The sequence below is a fragment of the Oncorhynchus clarkii genome, chromosome 3 (genome assembly GCF_045791955.1).
Source record: "Oncorhynchus clarkii lewisi isolate Uvic-CL-2024 chromosome 3, UVic_Ocla_1.0, whole genome shotgun sequence".
Taxonomy (NCBI): Eukaryota; Metazoa; Chordata; class Actinopteri; order Salmoniformes; family Salmonidae; genus Oncorhynchus; species Oncorhynchus clarkii.
This window is the reverse complement of record NC_092149.1, coordinates 152,981-180,427: the sequence shown is the minus strand read 5'-3', so window position 1 is coordinate 180,427 and position 27,447 is coordinate 152,981. Positions and strand designations below refer to the sequence as shown.

The 27,447-nt window shown below is 35.8% G+C and overlaps 1 protein-coding gene across 1 annotated transcript; it reads right to left on the bottom strand.

The window, feature by feature from the left end:
• Positions 1-17,328: 17,328 nt before the first annotated feature.
• LOC139405605 (iroquois-class homeodomain protein irx-1-like) lies at positions 17,329-21,703 on the bottom strand. Its single transcript, XM_071148013.1, has 4 exons — positions 21,265-21,703; positions 18,881-19,874; positions 18,444-18,519; positions 17,329-17,705 (listed from the first exon to the last, which is right to left on the bottom strand). The coding sequence occupies exons 1-4, from the start codon at positions 21,508-21,510 to the stop codon at positions 17,648-17,650; spliced, it is 1,374 nt and encodes a 457-aa protein (XP_071004114.1). The 5' UTR covers positions 21,511-21,703; the 3' UTR covers positions 17,329-17,647.
• Between the last annotated feature and the right edge of the window lie 5,744 nt (positions 21,704-27,447).

Here is a 27,447-nt window from a genome sequence, read left to right as displayed (position 1 = left end):
TATAGATAATAATAAATACAGTCAGTCATATAGATAATAATAAATACAGTCAGTCATATAGATAATAATAAATACAGTCAGCCATATAGAGGCATAATAAATACAGTCAGCCATATAAATAATAATAAATACAATCAGTCATATAGATAATAATAAATACAGTCAGTCATATCGATAATAATAAATACAGTCAGCCATATAGAGGCATAATAAATACAGTCAGTCATATACAGGCATAATAAATACAGTCAGTCATATAGATAATAATAAATACAGTCAGTCATATAGATAATAATAAATACAGTCAGTTATATAGATAATAATAAATACAGTCAGCCATATAGATAATAATACAGTCAGTCATATAGATAACAATAAATACAGTCAGCCATATAGAGGAATAATAAATACAGTCAGCCATATAGATAATAATAAATACAGTCAGCCATGTAGAGGAATAATAAATACAGTCAGTCATATAAATAATAATAAATACAGTCAGTCATATAGAGTCATAATAAATACAGTCAGTCATATAGATAATAATAAATACAGTCAGCCATATAGAGGCATAATAAATACAGTCAGTCATATAGAGGCATAATAAATACAGTCAGTCATATAGATAATAATAAATACAGTCAGTCATATAGATAATAATAAATACAGTCAGCCATATAGATAATAATAAATACAGTCAGCCATATAGATAATAATTTATACAGTCAGCCATATAGAGGCATAATAAATACAGTCAGCCATATAGAGGCATAATAAATACAGTCAGTCATAGAGAGGAATAATAAATACAGTCAGCCATATAGATAATAAAAAATACAGTCAGTCATATAGAGGAATAATAAATACAGTCAGTCATATAGATAATAATACAGTCAGTCATATAGATAATAATAAATACAGTCAGTCATATAGATAATAATAAATACAGTCAGTCATATAGATAATAATAAATACAGTCAGTCATATAGATAATAATACAGTCAGTCATATAGATAATAATAAATACAGTCAGTCATATAGATAATAATAAATACAGTCAGTCATATAGAGGAATAATAAATACAGTCAGTCATATAGATAATAATAAATACAGTCAGTCATATAGATAATAATAAATACAGTCAGTCATTTAGAGGAATAATAAATACAGTCCGTCATATAGATAATAATAAATACAGTCAGTCATATAGATAATAATAAATACAGTCAGCCATATAGAGGCATAATAAATACAGTCAGCCATATAGAGGAATAATAAATACAGTCAGCCATATAGATAATAGTAAATACAGTCAGCCATATAGATAATAATAAATACAGTCAGTCATATAGAGGAATAATAAATACAGTCAGTCATATAGAGGAATAATAAATACAGTCAGCCATATAGATAATAATAAATACAGTCAGTCATATAGATAATAATAAATACAGTCAGTCATATAGATAATAATAAATACAGTCAGCCATATAGATAATAATACAGGCAGTCATATAGATAACAATAAATACAGTCAGCCATATAGAGGAATAATAAATACAGTCAGCCATATAGATAATAATAAATACAGTGAGCCATGTAGAGGAATAATAAATACAGTCAGTCATATAGATAATAATAAATACAGTCAGTCATATAGAGGCATAATAAATACAGTCAGTCATATAGATAATAACAAATACAGTCAGCCATATAGAGGCATAATAAATACAGTCAGTCATATAGATAATAATAAATACAGTCAGCCATATAGAGGCATAATAAATACAGTCAGTCATATAGAGGAATAATAAATACAGTCAGCCATATAGATAATAATGAATACAGTCAGCCATAAAGATAATAATAAATACAGTCAGCCATATAGATAATAATAAATACAGTCAGCCATATAGATAATAATAAATACAGTGTCATATAGATAATAATAAATACAGTCAGCCATATAGATAATAATACAGTCATTCATATAGATAACAATAAATACAGTCAGTCATATAGAGGAATAATAAATACAGTCAGTCATATAGATAATAATAAATACAGTCAGTCATATAGATAATAATAAATACAGTCAGCCATATAGATAATAATAAATAAAGTCAGTCATATAGAGGCATAATAAATACAGTCAGTCATATAGATAATAATAAATACAGTCAGTCATATAGATAATAATAAATACAGTCAGTCATATAGATAATAATAAATACAGTCAGCCATATAGATAATAATACAGTCAGTCATATAGATAACAATAAATACAGTCAGCCATATAGAGGAATAATAAATACAGTCAGCCATATAGATAATAATAAATACAGTCAGCCATGTAGAGGAATAATAAATACAGTCAGTCATATAGATAATAATAAATACAGTCAGCCATATAGAGGCATAATTAATACAGTCAGTCATATAGATAATAATAAATACAGTCAGCCATATAGATAATAATAAATACAGTCAGCCATATAGAGGCATAATAAATACAGTCAGTCATATAGATAATAATAATTACAGTCAGTCATATAGATAATAATAAATACAGTCAGCCATATATATAATAATAAATACAGTCAGCCGTATAGATAATAATTTATACAGTCAGCCATATAGAGGCATAATAAATACAGTCAGCCATATAGAGGCATAATAAATACAGTCAGTCATATAGAGGAATAATAAATACAGTCAGCCATATAGATAATAATAAATACAGTCAGCAATATAGAGGAATAATAAATACAGTCAGTCATATATAGGAATAATAAATACAGTCAGCCTTATAGATAATAATACAGTCAGTCATATAGATAATAATAAATACAGTCAGCCATATAGAGGCATAATAAATACAGTCAGTCATATAGATAATCATAAATACAGTCAGTCATATAGAGGCAAAATAAATACAGTCAGCCATATAGATAATAATAAATACAATCAGTCATATAGATAATAATAAATACAGTCAGTCATATAGAGGAATAATAAATACAGTCAGTCATATAGATAATAATAAATACAGTCAGCCATATAGAGGCATAATAAATACAGTCAGTCATATAGAGGAATAATAAATACAGTCAGCCTTATAGATAATAATACAGTCAGTCATATAGATAATAATAAATACAGTCAGTCATATAGATAATAATAAATACAGTCAGTCATATAGATAATAATAAATACAGTCAGTCATATAGATAATAATAAATACAGTCAGCCATATAGATAATAATAAATACAATCAGTCATATAGATAATAATAAATACAGTCAGTCATATAGAGGAATAATAAATACAGTCAGTCATATAGATAATAATAAATACAGTCAGCCATATAGAGGCATAATAAATACAGTCAGCCATATAGATAATAATAAATACAGTCAGCCATATAGAGGCATAATAAATACAGTCAGTCATATAGATAATCATAAATACAGTCAGTCATATAGAGGCATAATAAATACAGTCAGCCATGTAGAGGAATAATAAATACAGTCAGTCATATAGATAATAATAAATACAGTCAGCCATATAGAGGCATAATTAATACAGTCAGTCATATAGATAATAATAAATACAGTCAGCCATATAGATAATAATAAATACAGTCAGCCATATAGAGGCATAATAAATACAGTCAGTCATATAGATAATAATAATTACAGTCAGTCATATAGATAATAATAAATACAGTCAGCCATATATATAATAATAAATACAGTCAGCCATATAGATAATAATTTATACAGTCAGCCATATAGAGGCATAATAAATACAGTCAGCCATATAGAGGCATAATAAATACAGTCAGTCATATAGAGGAATAATAAATACAGTCAGCCATATAGATAATAATAAATACAGTCAGCAATATAGAGGAATAATAAATACAGTCAGTCATATATAGGAATAATAAATACAGTCAGCCTTATAGATAATAATACAGTCAGTCATATAGATAATCATAAATACAGTCAGTCATATAGATAATAATAAATACAGTCAGTCATATAGATAATAATAAATACAGTCAGTCATATAGATAATAATAAATACAGTCAGCCATATAGATAATAATAAATACAATCAGTCATATAGATAATAATAAATACAGTCAGTCATATAGAGGAATAATAAATACAGTCAGTCATATAGATAATAATAAATACAGTCAGCCATATAGAGGCATAATAAATACAGTCAGCCATATAGATAATAATAAATACAGTCAGCCATATAGAGGCATAATAAATACAGTCAGTCATATAGATAATCATAAATACAGTCAGTCATATAGAGGCATAATAAATACAGTCAGTCATATAGAGGCATAATAAATACAGTCAGTCATATAGATAATAATAAATACAGTCAGCCATATAGAGGCATAATAAATACAGTCAGTCATATAGAGGAATAATAAATACAGTCAGTCATATAGATAATAATAAATACAGTCAGTCATATAGAGGCATAATAAATACAGTCAGCCATATAGATAATAATAAATACAGTCAGTCATATAGATAATAATAAATACAGTCAGCCATATAGATAATAATACAGTCAGTCATATAGATAACAATAAATACAGTCAGTCATATAGAGGAATAATAAATACAGTCAGCCATATAGATAATAATAAATACAGTCAGTCATATAGATAATAATAAATACAGTCAGCCATATAGAGGCATAATAAATACAGTCAGCCATATAGATAATAATAAATACAGTCAGCCATATAGAGGCATAATAAATACAGTCAGTCATATAGATAATCATAAATACAGTCAGTCATATAGAGGCAAAATAAATACAGTCAGTCATATAGAGGCATAATAAATACAGTCAGCCATATAGAGGCATAATAAATACAGTCAGCCATATAAATAATAATAAATACAGTCAGTAATATAGAGGAATAATAAATACAGTCAGTCATATAGATAATAATAAATAAAGTCAGCAATATAGATAATAGTAAATACAGTCAGCCATATAGATAATAATAAATACAGTCAGTCATATAGATAATAATAAATACAGTCAGTCATATAGATAACAATAAATACAGTCAGTCATATAGATAATGATAAATACAGTCAGTCATATAGATAATAATAAATACAGTCAGTCATATAGATAATAATAAATACAGTCAGTCATATAGATAATAATAAATACAGTCAGTCATATAGATAATAATAAATACAGTCAGCCATATAGAGGCATAATAAATACAGTCAGCCATATAAATAATAATAAATACAGTCAGTCATATAGATAATAATAAATACAGTCAGTCATATCGATAATAATAAATACAGTCAGCCATATAGAGGCATAATAAATACAGTCAGTCATATAGAGGCATAATAAATACAGTCAGTCATATAGATAATAATAAATACAGTCAGCCATATAGAGGCATAATAAATACAGTCAGTCATATAGAGGAATAATAAATACAGTCAGTCATATAGATAATAATAAATACAGTCAGTCATATAGATAATAATAAATACAGTCAGCCATATAGATAATAATAAATACAGTCAGTCATATAGAGGCATAATAAATACAGTCAGTCATATAGATAATAATAAATACAGTCAGTCATATAGATAATAATAAATACAGTCAGTTATATGGATAATAATAAATACAGTCAGTCATATAGATAATAATACATACAGTCAGTCATATAGAGGAATAATAAATACAGTCAGTCATACAGATAATAATAAATACAGTCATTCATATAGAGGCATAATAAATACAGTCAGCCATATAGATAATAATAAATACAGTCAGTCATATAGATAATAATAAATACAGTCAGCCATATAGAGGCATAATAAATACAGTCAGCCATATAGATAATAATAAATACAGTCAGCCATATAGAGGCATAATAAATACAGTCAGTCATATAGATAATCATAAATACAGTCAGTCATATAGAGGCAAAATAAATACAGTCAGTCATATAGAGGCATAATAAATACAGTCAGCCATATAGAGGCATAATAAATACAGTCAGCCATATAAATAATAATAAATACAGTCAGTAATATAGAGGAATAATAAATACAGTCAGTCATATAGATAATAATAAATAAAGTCAGCAATATAGATAATAGTAAATACAGTCAGCCATATAGATAATAATAAATACAGTCAGTCATATAGATAATAATAAATACAGTCAGTCATATAGATAACAATAAATACAGTCAGTCATATAGATAATGATAAATACAGTCAGTCATATAGATAATAATAAATACAGTCAGTCATATAGATAATAATAAATACAGTCAGTCATATAGATAATAATAAATACAGTCAGTCATATAGATAATAATACAGTCAGTCATATAGATAACAATAAATACAGTCAGCCATATAGAGGAATAATAAATACAGTCAGCCATATAGATAATAATAAATACAGTCAGCCATGTAGAGGAATAATAAATACAGTCAGTCATATAGATAATAATAAATACAGTCAGTCATATAGAGGCATAATAAATACAGTCAGTCATATAGATAATAATAAATACAGTCAGCCATATAGAGGCATAATAAATACAGTCAGTCATATAGATAATAATAAATACAGTCAGTCATATAGATAATAATAAACAGACAGCCATATAGATAATAATAAATACAGTCAGCCATATAGATAATAATTTATACAGTCAGCCATATAGAGGCATAATAAATACAGTCAGCCATATAGAGGCATAATAAATAAAGTCAATTATAGAGAGGAATAATAAATACAGTCAGCCATATAGATAATAATAAATACAGTCAGTCATATAGAGGAATAATAAATAGAGTCAGTCATATAGAGGCATAATAAATACAGTCAGTCATATAGAGGAATAATAAATACAGTCAGCCTTATAGATAATAATACAGTCAGTCATATAGATAATAATAAATACAGTCAGTCATATAGATAATAATAAATACAGTCAGTCATATAGATAATAATAAATACAGTCAGTCATATAGATAATAATAAATACAGTCAGCCATATAGATAATAATAAATACAGTCAGTCATATAGATAATAATAAATACAGTCAGTCATATAGAGGAATAATAAATACAGTCAGTCATATAGATAATAATAAATACAGTCAGTCATATAGAGGCATAATAAATACAGTCAGCCATATAGATAATAATAAATACAGTCAGTCATATAGATAATAATAAATACAGTCAGCCATATAGAGGCATAATAAATACAGTCAGCCATATAGATAATAATAAATACAGTCAGCCATATAGAGGCATAATAAATACAGTCAGTCATATAGATAATCATAAATACAGTCAGTCATATAGAGGCAAAATAAATACAGTCAGTCATATAGAGGCATAATAAATACAGTCAGCCATATAGAGGCATAATAAATACAGTCAGTCATATAGAGGAATAATAAATACAGTCAGCCATATAAATAATAATAAATACAGTCAGCCATATAAATAATAATAAATACAGTCAGTAATATAGAGGAATAATAAATACAGTCAGTCATATAGATAATAATAAATAAAGTCAGCAATATAGATAATAGTAAATACAGTCAGCCATATAGATAATAATAAATACAGTCAGTCATATAGATAATAATAAATACAGTCAGTCATATAGATAATAATAAATACAGTCAGTCATATAGATAATGATAAATACAGTCAGTCATATAGATAATAATAAATACAGTCAGTCATATAGATAATAATAAATACAGTCAGTCATATAGATAATAATAAATACAGTCAGCCATATAGAGGCATAATAAATACAGTCAGCCATATAAATAATAATAAATACAATCAGTCATATAGATAATAATAAATACAGTCAGTCATATCGATAATAATAAATACAGTCAGCCATATAGAGGCATAATAAATACAGTCAGTCATATACAGGCATAATAAATACAGTCAGTCATATAGATAATAATAAATACAGTCAGTCATATAGATAATAATAAATACAGTCAGCCATATAGAGGAATAATAAATACATTCAGTCATATAGAGGAATAATAAATACAGTCAGTCATATAGATAATAATAAATACAGTCAGTCATATAGATAATAATAAATACAGTCAGCCATATAGATAATAATAAATACAGTCAGTCATATAGATAATAATAAATACAGTCAGTCATATAGATAATGATAAATACAGTCAGTCATATAGATAATAATAAATACAGTCAGTCATATAGATAATAATAAATACAGTCAGTCATATAGATAATAATAAATACAGTCAGTCATATAGATAATAATAAATACAGTCAGTCATATAGATAATAATAAATACAGTCAGCCATATAGAGGCATAATAAATACAGTCAGCCATATAAATAATAATAAATACAATCAGTCATATAGATAATAATAAATACAGTCAGTCATATCGATAATAATAAATACAGTCAGCCATATAGAGGCATAATAAATACAGTCAGTCATATACAGGCATAATAAATACAGTCAGTCATATAGATAATAATAAATACAGTCAGTCATATAGATAATAATAAATACAGTCAGTTATATAGATAATAATAAATACAGTCAGCCATATAGATAATAATACAGTCAGTCATATAGATAACAATAAATACAGTCAGCCATATAGAGGAATAATAAATACAGTCAGCCATATAGATAATAATAAATACAGTCAGCCATGTAGAGGAATAATAAATACAGTCAGTCATATAAATAATAATAAATACAGTCAGTCATATAGAGTCATAATAAATACAGTCAGTCATATAGATAATAATAAATACAGTCAGCCATATAGAGGCATAATAAATACAGTCAGTCATATAGAGGCATAATAAATACAGTCAGTCATATAGATAATAATAAATACAGTCAGTCATATAGATAATAATAAATACAGTCAGCCATATAGATAATAATAAATACAGTCAGCCATATAGATAATAATTTATACAGTCAGCCATATAGAGGCATAATAAATACAGTCAGCCATATAGAGGCATAATAAATACAGTCAGTCATAGAGAGGAATAATAAATACAGTCAGCCATATAGATAATAAAAAATACAGTCAGTCATATAGAGGAATAATAAATACAGTCAGTCATATAGATAATAATACAGTCAGTCATATAGATAATAATAAATACAGTCAGTCATATAGATAATAATAAATACAGTCAGTCATATAGATAATAATAAATACAGTCAGTCATATAGATAATAATACAGTCAGTCATATAGATAATAATAAATACAGTCAGTCATATAGATAATAATAAATACAGTCAGTCATATAGAGGAATAATAAATACAGTCAGTCATATAGATAATAATAAATACAGTCAGTCATATAGATAATAATAAATACAGTCAGTCATTTAGAGGAATAATAAATACAGTCCGTCATATAGATAATAATAAATACAGTCAGTCATATAGATAATAATAAATACAGTCAGCCATATAGAGGCATAATAAATACAGTCAGCCATATAGAGGAATAATAAATACAGTCAGCCATATAGATAATAGTAAATACAGTCAGCCATATAGATAATAATAAATACAGTCAGTCATATAGAGGAATAATAAATACAGTCAGTCATATAGATAATAATAAATACAGTCAACCGTATAGTGGAATAATAAATACTGTCAGCCATATACAGGATTATTAAATACTGTCCCATCAACTGAACTCAAATAAAATTGTATTTGTTACATGCGCCAAATACAACATGTGTAGACCTTACCGTTAAATGCTTACTTACAATCCCTTAACCAACAATGTAGGTCAAGAAATAGAGTTAAGAAAATAGGCCAGTATCCTAGAGTCACCTTTTCACTGTTGACTTTGAGACTGGTGTTTTGCGGGTGCTATTTAATGAAGCTGCCATTTTGGATTTGTGAGGTGTCTGTTTCTCAAACTAGACACTGAAATGTACTTGTCCTCTTGCTCAGGTGTGCACCGGGGCCTCCCACCTCTCTTTCTATCCTGGTTAGAGCCAGTTTGCGCTGTTCTGTGAAGGGAGTAGAACACAGCTTTTTACCAGATCTTCAGTTTCTTGGCAATTTCTCTCATGGAATAGCCTTCATTTCTCAGAACAAGTATCGACTGACTAGTTTCAGAAGAAAGTCCTTTGTTTCTGGAAGTTTTGAGCCTGTAATCAAACCCACAAATGCTGATGCTCCAGATACTCAACTCGTTTAAAGAAGCCCAGTTTTATTGCTTCTTTAATTAGAACAACAGTTTTCAGCTGTGCTAACATAATTGCAAAAGGGTTTTCTAATGACCAATTAGCCTATTAAAATTCTGAACTTGGATTAGCTAACAGAATGTGCCATTGGAATGCAGGAGTGATGGCTGCTGACAATGGGCCTCTGTACGCCTATGTAGATATTCCATAAAAACCATCAATTTTCAACAACAATAGTCATTTACAACATTAAGAATGTCCACACTGTATTTCTGATTAATTTGATGTTATTTTAATGGACAAAAAAAATGCTTTTTTTTCAAAAACAAGGACATTTGTAAGTGACACCAAACTTTTGAACGGTAGTGTACTTCCATCATTACTGGACAAATGGCGCCGGAGGAGATGGCTGCCATTTTACAGGCTCATAACCCATTGTGCTATTGTGTGTGTTTTTCAGCGGTATTTGTAACTTATTCTGTACATAATGTTTCTGCCACCATCTCTTATAAACTCACAGGATCGATGTCCCCCCTGCGGGACGGTTGAGCTAACGTAGGCTCATGTGATTAGCATGAGGTTGTTAGTAACAAGAACATTTCCCGGGACATAGACATATCCAATATGGGCAGAAAGCTTAAATTCTTGTTACTCTAACTGCACTGTCCACTTTACAGTAGCTATTACAGTGAAAGAATACCATTATATTGTTTGAGGAGAGTGTACAATTATGAACATGAAAATGTATCAATAAACCAATTAGGCACATTTGGCAGATTTGATACAACATTTTGAACAGTAATGCAATGGTTCATTGGATCAGTCTAAAACATTGCACATACACTGCTGCCATCTAGTGGCCAAAATCTACATTGCGTCTGGGCTGGAAAAATACATTACGGCCTTTCTCTTGCATTTCAAAGATGGTACAAAAAAACGGCCTGTTTTTTTCTTTGTATTATCTTTTACCTGATCTAATGTGTTATATTCTCCTACATTCATTTCACATTTACATAAACTTCAAAGTGTTTCCTTTCAAATGGTACCAATAATATGCATATCATTGCTTCCGGTCCTGAGCTACAGGAAGTTAGATTTGGGTTTGTCATTTTAGGGGAATATTGAAAAAAAATAGGCGAATCCTAAATAGGTTTGGGATGTTTTGATTCTATTGAGCCTTCAGTATATTTGGGAAATGTCGTGACCCTAGTAAGCCTTCAGTATTTCTGGGGTGTGTTTTGACCATAACAAGCCTTCAGTATTTCTGGGGTGTGTTTTGACCTTAACGAGCCTTCAGTATTTCTGAGGTGTGTTTTGTACCTAATGAGCCCTCAGTATATCTGGCTGTGTGTTTTGGCCCTAATGAGGCCTCAGTATATCTGGGGTGTGTCTTGACCCTAATGAGCCCTCAGGATATTTGAAGGCTGCTTTGACCGTAATGAGCCCTCAGTATATCTCAAGTGTGTTTTGACCCTAATGAGTCCCCAGTATATCTGGGCTGTGTTTTCATTTTAATGAGCCCTCAGTATATCTGGCAGTATGATTTGAACTTAATGAGCACCCAGTATGTCTGGCCGTGTTTTTTGTTTTTTTACCCTTATGAGCCCTCAGTTTATCGGGAGTGTTTTGACCCTAATGAGCCCTCAGTATATCTGGACGTTTGTTTTGACTCTAATGATCCCTCAGTATATCTGGACGTTTGTTTTGACCCTAATGAAGCCTTGGTATATTTGGGGGCTGTTTTGACTCTAATGAGCCCTCAGTATATCTGGACGTTTGTTTTGACCCTAATGATCCCTCAGTATATTTGGGGGCTGTTTTGACTCTAATGAGCCCTCAGTATTTTGGGGGGTGTTTTGACTCTAATGATCCCTCAGTATATTTGGGGGGTGTTTTGACTCTAATGATCCCTCAGTATATTTGGGGAGTGTTTTGACCCTAATGAGCCCTCAATATATTTGGGGGGTGTTTTGATCCCTAATGAGCCCTCAATATATTTGTATATTTATATTTGGGGGGTGTTTTGACTCTAATGATCCCTCAGTATATTTGGGGGGTGTTTTGACCCTAATTAGCCCTCAGTATATTTGGGGGGTGTTTTGACCCTAATGAGCCCTCAGTATATTTGGGGGGGGTTTTGACTCTAATGAGCCCTCAGTATATCTGGCCATCTGTTTTGACTCTAGTTTTTTATTAGCCAGAAAGTGTCTACCTCCACGTTCTCCTCTGGCCTGTTCTGGCCTGCTCTGTCCTGTTCTGGCCTGCTCTGGCCTGTTCTGGCCTGCTTTGGCCTGCTCTGGCCTGTTCTGGCCTGGTCAGCAGGGCTTGAGAGCGAATCACCAGCAGCTGCCAAGCCGTTGTTGCTATTTGTGAGAGAGCCATGTGTCTCAGGCCCCAACCTATTCTCAGCCCCCTCTAACCCAGCTATCCAGCCCCCTCCCCCCTCCACAAGAACCATGCAGCCCCCTCCAACCCACCAAACAACTAAGCCCCTCCAACACAGCTATCCAGTCCTCACAAACCCAGTCTCATCCAGCCCCCACCAACCCAGTCTCATCCAGCCCCCACCAACCCAGTCTCATCCAGCCCCCACCAACCCAGTCCCATCCAGCCCCCACCAACCCAGTCTCATCCAGCCCCCACCAACCCAGTCTCATCCAGCCCCCACCAACCCAGTCCCATCCAGCCCCCACCAACCCAGTCCCATCCAGCCCCCACCAACCCAGTCCCATCCAGCCCCCGACCAACCCAGTCTCATCCAGCCCCCACCAACCCAGTCTCATCCAGCCCCCACCAACCCAGTCTCATCCAACCCCCACCAACCCAGTCTCATCCAGCCCCCACCAACCCAGTCCCATCCAGCCCCCACCAACCCAGTCCCATCCAGCCCCCACCAACCCAGTTTCATCCAGCCCCCACCAACCCAATCCCATCCAGCCCCCACCAACCCAGTCCCATCCAGCCCCCACCAACCCAGTCTCTTCCTGTGGCGTGTTTGATACCGACCTGTTCCTCTTGGAAAGAAAGGCCTGTGACCATGCCATCCGTCCCATTCAACCCATTGTGTTCCTGAAACAAGGAGCAGCAGAGTAGTCAGCTGAACACGGTGTTGGGACATTGTTGTAGTGTTGCTACTGACTGACTTGTCGCTCCCAGCTGGGCCAAACTACAGGAGGTATTCAGCCAGCTCTCTCTCACTATGGAGATGATTGGATTAAGGCATCTTCAGAAAGACAACAGACATCTCTGGATGAAAGAGGCAGAGACAACTGTGTTGTAAAGCAGAGGGCTGGGTGAATAGGCTGCTCCTGCCAAAAGACAAGACAGTGATAAACTTTCCCTCAGCGGTGTCTCCTCTCTGCTCACCCACACTCACACACAAGACACAACTCTACAGCAAAGTAAATGGATTGCTACATTGTGTCAGATTTCAGGCAGCAAAGGGTCACTGTTGGTGTTCAGCAACAAAAGGCATAGTATGGTGTGGGACCACGGCCCGAGACGACATGGAAAATATGTGTCCCAGCGCTGTCCGGGTTAGGGTTAGGCCAGGTTAGGCCGGGGTAAATAAGGATGTGTTCTGAACTAACTTGCCTAGTTAAATAATAATATGAGAGTTAACAGGGTTAGGGTTAGACAGGGTTAAGGTTAGACCGGGTTAGACCGGGTTAGGGTTAGGGTTAGACCGTGTTAGGCCTGGGTAAATAATAACATGAGTGTCAACAACATATTGTGTTAGAATATTGTACACTTTCTGGATTCCCATATGTCCAATGTTCTTCCTCAAAATAGCAGCAATTTAGTGCCAATTTGCATTGGCATCTAATGTTTATGTATTCATTATTAAAATCTATGTAACTTCTATTTTGTTAATAGGAACGATTAAAAGTCAAATTCATTTTAAATCTTTTAATACATGTAATTTTTTCTAGATTTCTGTGTTTTATCACATGAGCAACCATTAAATCAATAATATATTAAACTGTATTTCACTTTAATTCATTGGAAAAGGTAATTGCCCATTCTGCTCATTATTATAATAATTTCTGTCATTAAACTAATAATAATTGTTGTTACTTTATTATACCATGGGCTGTTGTTTTTGTGTTGTTGTTTACACTTGTTGGCCACTAAATAACAGGCGGTAAATATTAGATAACTTTCCTTAGCATTAACATCGAACCACCTCTACAGTTTATCTCTACGCTGTCTTAAATGTATTTGTTTGGAGTGTTAATGGCGTCTCTCTCCGCTGTGGCCCGGGGCGCTGGGAGGACCAGCTCACAGTGACAGCCTAATTATAGGCTCCTAGCCGCTTTATTACTCATTAAACAATCAACTGTACATCCACCGCTAAATGATTTGTGTTGTTGTATATATTAGGGAAACGTAATATAATGGCAGGCTGCAGCTAGCGGCGCTGCAAACCTCAAGGTGCTTCGCTACAAAACCCAGAAACCAGACACCGGGGGGGTTATTTCATTTCAACTACAAAAGGCTCGTGAGAAGATGTGACGTGCGAATGTCGAGTAAAAGATAACATTCCGCGCACCTGCCTTGACTTCCGGGAAGGGCTGTCTTTTGTCCATCTGAATATATCAGCGCATTTAAACACTGAGGCATGTTGTTTATTCAGACATTATCTGGTTCATTTTATTATAAGTACTTTTTTATTTCTGCGTTTCATGTTGTGCCTTGACTGGGTTGATTTTCCTTTTTTCCTTCATAGTAATTTACAAGGGCGATTGAAACTTCATGGCGCGTGATCTTACAGAAGTAATCATCATCCCCAAATCCATACATGAATTAACCTACCGATGGAGATCTGAGAGATGGCTGAGCTCTGTGTATAGCTAAACAAAGTTGCTGATAATATAATTAATTGTGTTTTTGACAGAAGGCACAACAAACACATCTGACCCTCTCCTGCCTTTACCACCCTCTGACCTGGTTAATTTTCTAACAGGCTTTTAACGGCGTAACTGTTTAGCGAACTGCCATCAAAATGTCACAAATTTATGCGCATAAATGTTCCTCTCCTTGAGAGAAGTCAACGTTTACTGAAAAATAAAGCCACTTTGACCCCTGAATTAACACGGTGGAGACTGCTGCAGTGCGCACTGAGGTGGCCTAGATCTTAATTTGATTAATTAAATTCTGTTAGACCTCCATCACTCTGCCTTGCTCTCTGGAAAAAATACTCAAATAAGTTTTCATTACGAAATAATATCTCAAGTTTACTAATATTGAACAACACCAATCTTTAGACTTTGTAAAATGATTAGAAAACAAGTATTTTAAATAGCCTTTGTTAACACTGAATGGAAATGATTTGACCCTCACAAGCAACGGGGCAGGGGAAAACGGTTATGGTTTAAAGTGTATATAGAACATATGTTTCCAATCTTCTAAGAGTAATTATATTATAAACTTTATCTGACCACACACACTGTGAGATAGTTTATTTTATTTAACCTTTATTTAACTAGGAAAGTCAGTTAAGAAAATAAATTATTATTTACAATATGGGCCTACCCCGGGCAAACCCTAACCCGGACGACGCTGGGCCAATTGTGCGCTACACTATGGGATTCCTAATCACGGCCGGTTGTGATACAGCCTGGAATCGAACCAATGTGTCTGTAGTGTACTGAGATGCAGTGCCGTAAACCGCTGCGCCACTTGGGAGCAAATAACATATAATCTTTTGACTCATATTCTAGGCTAACTTTGGTCGCTTATTCGAAGTTGTAAAAAGTTCCAAGTTGTCAAGTGTTTCTAGAGTTTAAAGTGAAAATCTTTTGACTTTGTCTATATTATTTATCTGTAAATGTACTGAAGCCTATAGAGGTCGCTGTGATACAACAATAGACAGGCACCGAGCCAGCCCACACGTTCAGCCTGCCATACCTCCAAACAGCGAATACAACATTTATTCGTCTATTACAAATACTACAATAAAATATTCAATTTAACAATTTTCAATAGGGATGTTGACATTGCGTTATACCCACAAAATATGTAACATGAAATGTAATTGTTATAAAATCAGTTTTAGGTGGCTATTATTTGTTTATATTTGGTTAATAGTTGTTTTAATTTGAATGAAACCTGTTAATATTATCGTGTTTAATGTAGGCCTAAGATATCGTTCTAATTCTGTATAGAAGTCTGATCGTTGTGGACCCACATTACCACCGTTCATCCCAATAACGAAAACAATGTTACACTTCAAATGACATCACCATAATCCTTGCAGTTCTTCCTCATCATGAAGCTATTATTAAAGTGATTCAATAGAATGAGCTTCCTTCAGTCCCAATAGCCATCCCTATAACTTTTCCGATCACATGTAGCTGGCCGGACCCCAACACAGTTAGTAACCCTGCTAACAACGTCACCTGACCGCTAACCTCTCACTATTAATAATATATTACCGAATCGACTTGTCTTTCTGACAGATTAGATTTTAACCATTTGATTTTGTTTGGGCAGGGCGTTCCCACATTATTACTTAATGATGCTCCCAGCTGCTTCTGTCCATTTCTCGGCACCAGCAACCATCTGGCCGGTTATTAGCACCTCAATGCGTCGACGCTCCCTCCCCATTTAACTGGAGAAAGTGGAATAACATTAGATGAGAGGGTCGGTATTATCCGCTGCTTTACCCGCTCTGCCCTCTCTCTAACAGGGGACGCGGTGCAAGGCGGGTTCCTCTCAGCTGCTAATGATTACATTGGAATGAAACGTCTTAGCGTTAGTTATGATAAGCCATTTACCCTGACGGATGTGTGTAGTAATACTACTACTACTAATAATAATAATAATAATAATAATAACACTAACAATAATAATAATAACAATAATAATAGTAATAATAATTATACTGATAATAATCTACTAGGTTGAAGCAAATTGTTTAATAATATTGTGCAACAGAGAGCGTCCCCTGTTCTCTAAATATGTCACCGTGTCAGAGATGTTTGATCAAGAAAATACAAAAAACAAAAGATCTATATTCTGATTTCTCGATAATTTCATTTAGTTTATTAGACAAAATATACGATCTGGACAAATGTCGTCAACGCGCTATTTACACATGTAAATCACTGTATGTACAGACCAGAAGAAAGACAGAAGGAAAAGCCTACCAAACGTCCCAGGGTACAGAGCAGGGAATAACAGGCGCCATTATTTACAACAATAGACGAGATCCTGCCACAGGAGTTTATATCAAATTAGCCATTTGCTCTGAATGCTACGGTGAATTAAGTTATTTCTCATTGTCCTTTTCTGAGTGCGTAAAGTCTTTTTTTCCCCAGGGCAGAATGTCTTGATCAAGCCGAGGAGAGGGCCGTTAGAACCAGCTGCGGGGCTTCTTGCTGAGTCCTGGGGCTGAAAGAGCACAGAGGAGGACGAAGAGAACAATGAAAAGACAGAACCGTTTTTCTATACAATATAATATTATTTTCAAGTAGCCTAGCCACTGGGTCAACATACAGAACATGTCATCTAGGATTCTATATCTCTTCAAGTGTTCCTGTCGACGCGTTTTACCTATATCAGGAACTTGTATTTAAAGCATATCATTTATGACACGAATGATTAATTCCACGTGTGTATAATGCATGCCAAACCACACACACAAACAGGCCGTCATTTGAGGATGGTACTGCCAGCAGCGGCCTAGTGCTAACAGTGGGAAGAAAGAGGGTCTGTGTAAATGTTAGCACTCCAGACGGGGAGAAGTCTTCTGCTAGAACGCTCCCCAGGGCCGGGCTGCTCCCCGGGGTCTTTAGGGAAGCCGAGCCCCAGACAGGTCCCGTTTTACGGGGGACTTGATAAGTAGTCAGCCTCCAGAGGGAGGGAATTAGGAGGGGGGTTGGGGGGCTGGAGCCGAAACCCCGTGTCACCCGGGGAAGAACAACTCTTTTTTAGAAGCCAGACCAATCTCTCACATCTGTCCACCAAGAAACCAGTCCCTCCCTATACCTTCTAAGAGCCTAACCACAACAGACAGCAGAATGGCACCATTTTGGAGGAAACCATTTGATATTACAATATTAGAATATCAGTCTTATTGTTATAATTTAGCCCAACTGCATTTAGCCAATCATTCAAACAGCGTCTTACCCATCATGAAGGGGTCTGAATGAGGACTTCAGAGATTGCGTTGGAGGAGAGGCACTTCTTACAACGTTTTCACGGTCTGAAATGAAAAGATTCAACTCATTACAAAATTACCAAAAAATATATTTTATTTTAATTAAATACCTAAGTAATAACATAATGCTTCTGTGTCATTGTTATTATTATTATGATCATTACTATAACAAATAATGTGTGTGTGTGTGTGTGTGTGTGTGTGTGTGTGTGTGTGTGTGTGTGTGTGTGTGTGTGTGTGTGTGTGTGTGTGAGTAGAAATTTTAGTCGTTTTAAAAGCACTTTTGGACAAAATACAATTGATAGGCTATGCATTTTACATTAACAGTATTTTCTATGATTTTTGCTTCCCAAATATAGCAGTAAATAAAGCTTTGGGCATACGATCATAACTGGTGCAGACCTACCTATGTGCTTGGGGCTGAGTTGTGGCGAGGCTCCAGGCGACACCAACACCGAGGCCTGCTGCTGCTGCAGCTGGGTCTGTAAGTGGAGGTTATGATGATGGTGCTGATTAACTCCTAGAAACGACCGGACATTGAGCAGAGAGTTCTGCCCCAGGAAAGCTCCGTTGGTCCAGTTATGGAACTTGCCTATCTGACAGGTGTATAGTCCGTGAGAGGGCAGGAAGGCTGGGTGTTGCATCTGAGGCGGGGTGTGACCGGTAGGGCCGGAGGGAGAGGTGGACTTGACAGAACTATCAGGACTGGTAGCCGTCTCAGCTAACGACCAGATTTTAGGCTTATTGTTCACTGGGAGCTGAAAACTTCCCTGTCTGTCCGGGGACACAACTCTGGTGTTGCTGTTGCTATCAGAAAGTTCCTTCCCGGAGGAAATTGAGTTCTTAGATTTGTCGAAGGCCTCGTGCTGCAGAGCGAAGGCCCGCCGTTTCTCCAGACTGTCCAGTTCTCGGTTTCGCTCTCTGCCCTCCGGTTTATCATCGTCCTCCTCATTGCTCTGATCTCCATCGTTGTCGTCTATCTTGTCTATATCGATGCTCTCTAGATCGATCTCCTCCTCGTCATCGTTCTTCTCCGCGTCTCCCTCGTTGTCGGAGCCGAAGATGTTTCCATCCTCGTCCTCTTTACTCCTGGCTCCCCACGTCACCTTGTTCTCCTTCTTCAACCTCCTTCTGGCGTTAGCGAACCAGGTGGACACCTGCGTCAGGGTCATCTTAGTAATGATGGCCAACATGATCTTCTCTCCCTTGGTGGGGTAGGGGTTCTTCCTGTGCTCATTGAGCCAGGCCTTCAGCGTGCTGGTACTCTCCCGGGTCGCGTTCTTGGGCCTGGCCGGGTCCCCGTACTGGAACTGACCGTAAGGGTAGAAAGCTGGCGAGGTGTGGGCCGCGAAGCTGCCGGGGTGCACGCCAGGACTATCCTTCAGCTCGTACTGGGAGCCCTGGAAGGATGAACAACGCCACAGATTGGTTAATATGTTGCTTAGAAACACGTGAATTTCTATAAATGCCTAATACCACGCATATTTTTCGACATGAATAGCATTTAAAAATGGGCCTACTCGCTTGGATATCCCTGTAACTCGTTTATGTGAATTACAGTTTGGGATAATGTCCTTCAATAACGTCCAAAAGTTCCGAAAACTATAATACTCATAACTGATGTATTATATTTAAGCCTATATATTTAAGAGTATAGCTATACACACACATATGTTCATGATACGTTTTCGCGTTTTAATTACTGAGGTGAGTAGAACTCCTTTTAATGCATTTGACCGAAATGGTGTCAGTTGCCACTGCGGCCTAGTCTGTTCCTATTGTTATTTAAGAAATACTATTTCTGTATCAAATACAGATGGAAGTAAGTTTTGCAATTGTTAAATGAAGTGTATTTTGTAGGCCAGTATAAAATGTCAATGTCAACATGATTGTAAATGATTTATTTGATGCAGAAGGAGCAACTGTGATGTCTGTTAAAGAAGGCCTGGACACGCTGCATTCGTGTGACCGGCTGCTGTAGCGATGAACTGCATTCTGTTGTAAAGTATCTGTAAATGGTTATTTTTCCATGTCAGGATATAAACCTTAAAAATATATATTTTAGAAATACGTACGTCTTATCCTCAAATAATTTTCCTCAAAATGAATACAACAAAGTAGAACTATGTTGCGAGACAAAATTATAATATAATGTCTAGGTCATTGTCGAGGCCTGGACTACGTTTTGACGTAATGGTTTTGTTTATATAGCTACTATTTTATCCTAACAGTTAAATGATTTGTGTGCGTGACAAATTCATGCAAAGGCCTTTGTTGTTTCGATTCACCAAAACGAATAGCTGTCTTTAGTGAAATTTCAGAAGCCGAGGACCAATGCTATAATAATTAAAATCAACTAAACTATATAATTTGTGTTACAAGCACCATTATCTAGACCAAAACGCTCTTTTATACTAAATAACTTCTCCCTCAAACCGAACGGCACACCGGTTTTTGGCTCATCTAGATCGAACAACATTTCTTTGAATGCAGCTGGAACAAACTCCCACTTCAAACGACTAATACACTTCCAAAGTAGTTATACGAATAATGAATATTACTCCAATATTTAAGACGTGTAGATAAAAGTTATAGATGCATTGTCATTTCTTATTAACAAACTTTCGGAGAGCGCGAGTATATGCAACTTGCAAAGAAACCGCAGATTGAATAGTTCTCAGCCGTCTTTTCACGTGCTTTTTCCAGGCAAAATAAGTGACACACTTGACGTAAAGCAATACCATACAGACCACTATAATACAACACCAGAAGTATAGAAACAGCCCTTACCATTTGAGAGAACAGAGCCAGGTCTGCGCTGCTGTAAGGCAGGAATGCGCTGTAGTTGTGTGCAGTGTAGGGGTTTGCGTACATGCCCAACACCGAGGTGACTGCAGCCGCAGCAGCCGACTGGTTTCCCGCTAACTCAGAACTCCCTCCCCGGGACGACGGAGTCAGGACCCCCGGGCGATCCCCGCCGTACACCGCTTGGGAGGCACTTAAGTACTGAGGGTAGCCCAACTGGGGGAAAGACATCCTCTCCGCCGAGTCGTATGCCAAAACACGTCGGAACACGAGACCGAAGCGTAAAGAAGTCAAAGAGAAAGTGGCCAGGAAGCACAGCAGCAATAGGTCACAATGGTTCTTCTGCTATTCTTTAAATCTCAGCTGCTCTCTTTCGCTGCAAGACCGTTGGATGTGATCACATCAACAATTGAGCTCCAACTGATGTGCCTGCCCCCAGGTCTCAGCCTGATCTCTCAGATACAATTTGAAGTTTATGCTTTGATTGGCATCCCACTTGAGCTGCAAGCTCCTCCTCGCCGGAGCATGTGGCTAGAGCATTGGCTGGGCCGCTGTCCCAGTGTTGGGAGTATTGTATGTTAAATGTTTAGCATTACAGTCCATTCACTGAAGCTTTGATTGTTGTATGACAACCTGTCTACACGATTTTACAGCTGTCCAACATAGTGGGATAAAGCACAAGGAGCAGGGAACTTCCTGAATACGTTCAACTGTCATTAACACAGAACAGTACAGGGGGGAAATGGTGGACTTGTTCTATAGGACTTATCAGGACATTTACTCTCTCATTTAGACATTTTGTATGTCTATAGGCTATTTGGGAGTATGCACTTTTATTGAGCTTATTCTATTTTCTATTTGTAATTTATATTATGTTATTATGCTGTCCAATCTCCGAATTGATGAACGTGGAAAATGACATGAGACATGGAACGGGGATGTTGTCGATCATTTAGAATAAAAGCTAAAATCATAAGTTGATTGAAATAACGGTCAGTCGGCCACAGGTACAATTCCCTAAGGCGTTATGATAGTGTGTCATGTCATGGTAGTGTTATTATATAGCTTTGGGATGGATGAAGAACAGAAACTTTGTTAGGCTATAGCGAAGTGGATTGACACACAGTGTCTGTCATCTTACGCAAGCTTGTAAATGTTGTCACTAATTGAAATTCAGCTCTGCTGGTGCTTATAGAAAATGCTTAACCTTCATTCTGTTTTTAGCCACCCCACCCCCTTCACGTTCTTTTTGTGTGTGTGCTTGTCTGCGTGTGTGTTGATGGGGGCTTAGTGTTTTCTATCAGACCAACTTAAAGCAGATAGGTAGTTGTTTGTAACAGATAGGTAGTTGTTTGTAACAGATAGGTAGTTGTTTGTAACAGATAGGTAGTTGTTTGTAACAGATAGGTAGTTGTTTGTAACAGATAGGTAGTTGTTTGTAACAGATAGGTAGTTGTTTGTAACAGATAGGTAGTTGTTTGTAACAGATAGGTAGTTGTTTGTAACAGATAGGTAGTTGTTTGTAACAGATAGGTAGTTGTTTGTAACATATAGGTAGTTGTTTGTAACAGATAGGTAGTTGAGTGTAACAGATAGGTAGTTGTTTGTAACAGATAGGTAGTTGTTTGTAACAGATAGGTAGTTGTTTGTAACAGATAGGTAGTTGTTTGTAACAGATAGGTAGTTGTTTGTAACAGATAGGTAGTTGTTTGTAACAGATAGGTAGTTGTTTGTTACAGATAGGTAGTTGTTTGTAACAGATAGGTAGTTGTTTGTAACAGATAGGTAGTTGAGTGTAACAGATAGGTAGTTGTTTGTAACAGATAGGTAGTTGTTTGTTACAAGATGCAGCCCACTTAGTTATTATTCAGTTGGACCCTAAAAACCAGAAGACAACTGAAACAAACTGTATCACTACTAACAGTTGGGCGTTTTAAATGACATACGTTTCACTGGGCTAATAAGACAATGCATTCATATACATGTTATAATATCTTCAAAGTCTGTAAACAAAGTTTTGAATGTACTTGGACACCACTTTAGAGGAAACTATCAAGTCAAACGGCACTTTGACTACATGTCACTAGCTATGTTTCCATTAACTTGTCCAGTGTATTTTTGTTCGATATTTAGAAAGTTCGCATAGAAAATAGACGCGACAATTTCCTGATAGGTGCGTTTCCATGTAACTATTATGTGTCGATAAAAACGGCGGGCCACAATGACGTCACACCTAAAAAAATAAAAAATATATACTTTTTTTGCAGAACCCTACAGTGTCGAATACACATTTTGTGGTTGAAGTGTTTACATTACACGTTTAGGCAAATGGCGCACTGCTACATTGTCGGCAGCCTGTATGCTTTCCCACCTGCCTGTTTAACATCTCAGAACGGGAAGGTCAGCATTATTAGAATAATGCCGTAATTTACTAATATTTGCCATATATTCTAATAATTCACATGTGCCAACGTATCGCCACCGTCCGCACCATGGTGAAACTTACACTCCTGAAGATTTGATATAATTGGAAGGTAAAACTTGCCAGCCAACCAGAAAAGCAAGACGAAGCTGTTCAGGCATTCTTGAAAGTCAGGACAATCATTATCCTACAAATAAACATTATTTTTTATTGTTGTTTAAAAATATTTTGCAAGCAGTAGATATTTATAATGAAATGCGGAGTGGAGCTTTATAGTTATGCGGTGACATCACGCGCCCCGCGTACCTTAAAAAAGATTCCGCAATCATATTCGACAAACACCGTTTCCGTCATCATTTGCCGCAATAAGGAAAGTTCTTCGAAATAAAATTCCACCCCTGTTGAACGGATGCAAATGTTGTCGATATTTAGAATATGTATCCTATATCTGCAGTTACCATTACACATGTCACAATATTTGTTGTTGTTGGGACATTGCTTTTGTCGCATAAACCTGGGTCAATGTAAACCTGCCTACTGATCAATAGGGACTATAATAGAACTAAAGAGAAAGCCGAATTATCACTCATTTCACAAACATCGTTTTTTTGTGTACACAGATAAATCCATTTTTTTTAAGCTACAAAACTAGGCCTAAATAAGCGCTAGAACAAGTAACGTTGGATAGGCTGTTTAAATCAAAACACTGAAATACAAACAATACATCGTTTTCAATCTCGGAATGCAATAAATATCTGTTGGCCTGCTGATATCGCTAGACGGGCCATCCGTGGTTGTTATTCCATCTGCAGAGGATGACACTTCTGTCGCCCGAACCGAACACTTTCAGAGCACCACGTGGACTCACCTATGTGGGGTCGCTGTTACTCGGTTTGAAACCAACCATCTCGTCTTCGTGGTGCTTGAAAGGGTTGTGTAGATTGAATACTTGGGGACTGAGCCGGAGTCAGCGATATGATCTGCTCCAGATGGCTCAGAGTGGATATTGCAGCGCGATGATCAGTCTGGGATATCTGAGGGCACTGATGGTAATCAGCGGAACACATCAGAAATAGGACGAACGGTGATTGTGATAACCTGCTGGAAATGTGCTGGCGAGAGATGGAGCAGATTGCACGCGGGAATATCTCCTGATGGAGATGACAGAGACGTTGAAAAAATACATTTTAAAATTAAATATATAAAGGGTGAGAATCACTCAAAATAATAAAGAACAATTAGAACACAAATAGTAAATACAGTAGCAGCAATAACCTGGTTATAATTATTATAATAATAATAATTAAATACTAATTTTGTATTTTTTTTTATTAGCAATAAATGTAACCAGAGGACATTATCTAAAACGTTACCTTCACCTTATGCGTTTCAGAGGTATGTTTTAAATTGAGATATTCTCCTCATTCTGTAAAATGTTGTATGACAATGTCTATAATATATCTGCATGTAGTATTACCATGGAAAGTGTATTTAACCTGGTGGAAATGTGACTCTTGGCAAACAATGGCACGTGGTCAGGGCAATAAAGGGTGTTCTCCGTTAACTGATTTATTAGCCTTGTTAAAGTCTCATTACCACTTCGCCGCGCGCGCTCACACCGGGAGAATAGTAGGTTAACACGTTCAGGCGGAAACTGTTTGCCCCTTAATGCTAAAAGCAGCAGCCTCTCTTCCACAGGAATAATAATGTATTCACTCTGGATGCTGTTCCGAGAAACAGATGGACTTCAACCACACACGCATGTCGCATGGTGTCACTCATCGATAATCCCAACCTTATGTGCCACACACACACACACACACACACACACACACACACACACACACACACACACACACACACACACACACACACAAAAACCTCATATATTCTGGGTTTATTCTGTTCATTAGATTCAGAGTAGTCTTCATAGTTTCGCCAACGTTAACTGTTATTAATAAGTTCGTTCACACAAACCTTAATATTTCTTTAAATAAATAAAAACGACATATTTTACTATTTTCTATTTTTTGCTCTACCCTAATCACCGGATCACTACATCTGGTCCTATTTATTTGTAATCGATTTAATTAATTGGATTGAACCTGTCAGAATAACTTTATATATGTATTTTATAGTTGATAAATCAAGGCATCCTTAACCAGCGCAACACACCGTTCTAATGCAGACAGGTACAGTGGTGAGCTCCGCGCTGCGTGACTGTCAGGGGAACCAGTACATTGATGGCAGTCTTTCAGCCAGACTGACATCTCGAACAATCCAACAGGATGAACATGAAAGAGAAGAGTGGGAGTCTCTTCTCTTTAGATTATAGCTCTATGGTCTCCACTCCTAATGCTATTAAAGTCACCTGGACACATCACACAGTCTCTCAGTGGATGGAATCCTCACAGCCTCAGCCCAACACTACACTACACTACACTACACTATACTACACTACACAGTGTTCTCTAGTCAGTTACGGATTAAATCCATGTACCTGAGTTACCCTCATTACTCACTGATTTGGCATGATCAATATTACTATGAGGGAGATTGTCTAGTTATTCATTCAGTTCTGATCTGATTTTAATTTTCGAGGTAAAAAATCCTCAGACAACTAGAAGCATAAATGCTCCAATGCCCTTGTAAACTATACGGTCTGAATCAGTGATCAGAGATCACAGCTCCAATGCCTCTCTATTGACATTGAGTTCTATGGATTCTGTTTGACTTGATCATGTTCAACTTTATTATAACACATCTGTTGATGAGGTGAACTAAAAGGTACTAAATGAAATATACTCATTCTGTTGATGAGGTGATCTGAAAGGTACTAAATGAAATATACTCATTCTGTTGATGAGGTGAACTGAAAGATACTAAATTAAATATACTGATTCTGTTGATGAGGTGAACTGAAAGATACTAAATGAAATATACTCATTCTGTTGATGAGGTGATCTGAAAGGTACTAAATGAAATATACTCATTCTGTTGATGAGGTGAACTAAAAGGCACTAAATGAAATATACTCATTCTGTTGATGAGGTGATCTGAAAGGTACTAAATGAAATATACTCATTCTGTTGATGAGGTGAACTAAAAGGTACTAAATGAAATATACTCATTCTGTTGATGAGGTGATTTGAAAGATACTAAATGAAATATACTCATTCTGTTGATGAGGTGATCTGAAAGGTACTAAATGAAATATACTCATTCTGTTGATGAGGTGATCTGAAAGGTACTAAATGAAATATACTCATTCTGTTGATGAGGTGATCTGAAAGGTACTAAATGAAATATACTAATTCTGTTGATGAGGTGATCTGAAAGGTACTAAATGAAATATAGTAATTTGTGATGATAACATCTATCCACCTATAATTTCAGGATCCTTAGTTATTGGTTATGTTGATAAAAGCACTACTGCAGAATATAGAACCTGTGTATTTGACAGTTTAACTAAGGTTAAACATCTGAGGAATGTACCTTTCTACATTATACAGATGTTTATATATATATTTTATTTAACCAGAAAGTCAGTTAAGAACAAATTCTTATTTTACAATGACGACCTACCCTGGCCAAACCCGGACGACGCCGGGCCAATTGACGGCCTACCCCGGCCAAACCCGGACGACGCCGGGCCAATTGACGGCCTACCCCGGCCAAACCCGGACGACACCGGGCCAATTGACGGCCTACCCTGGCCAAACCCGGATGACGCCGGGCCAATTGTG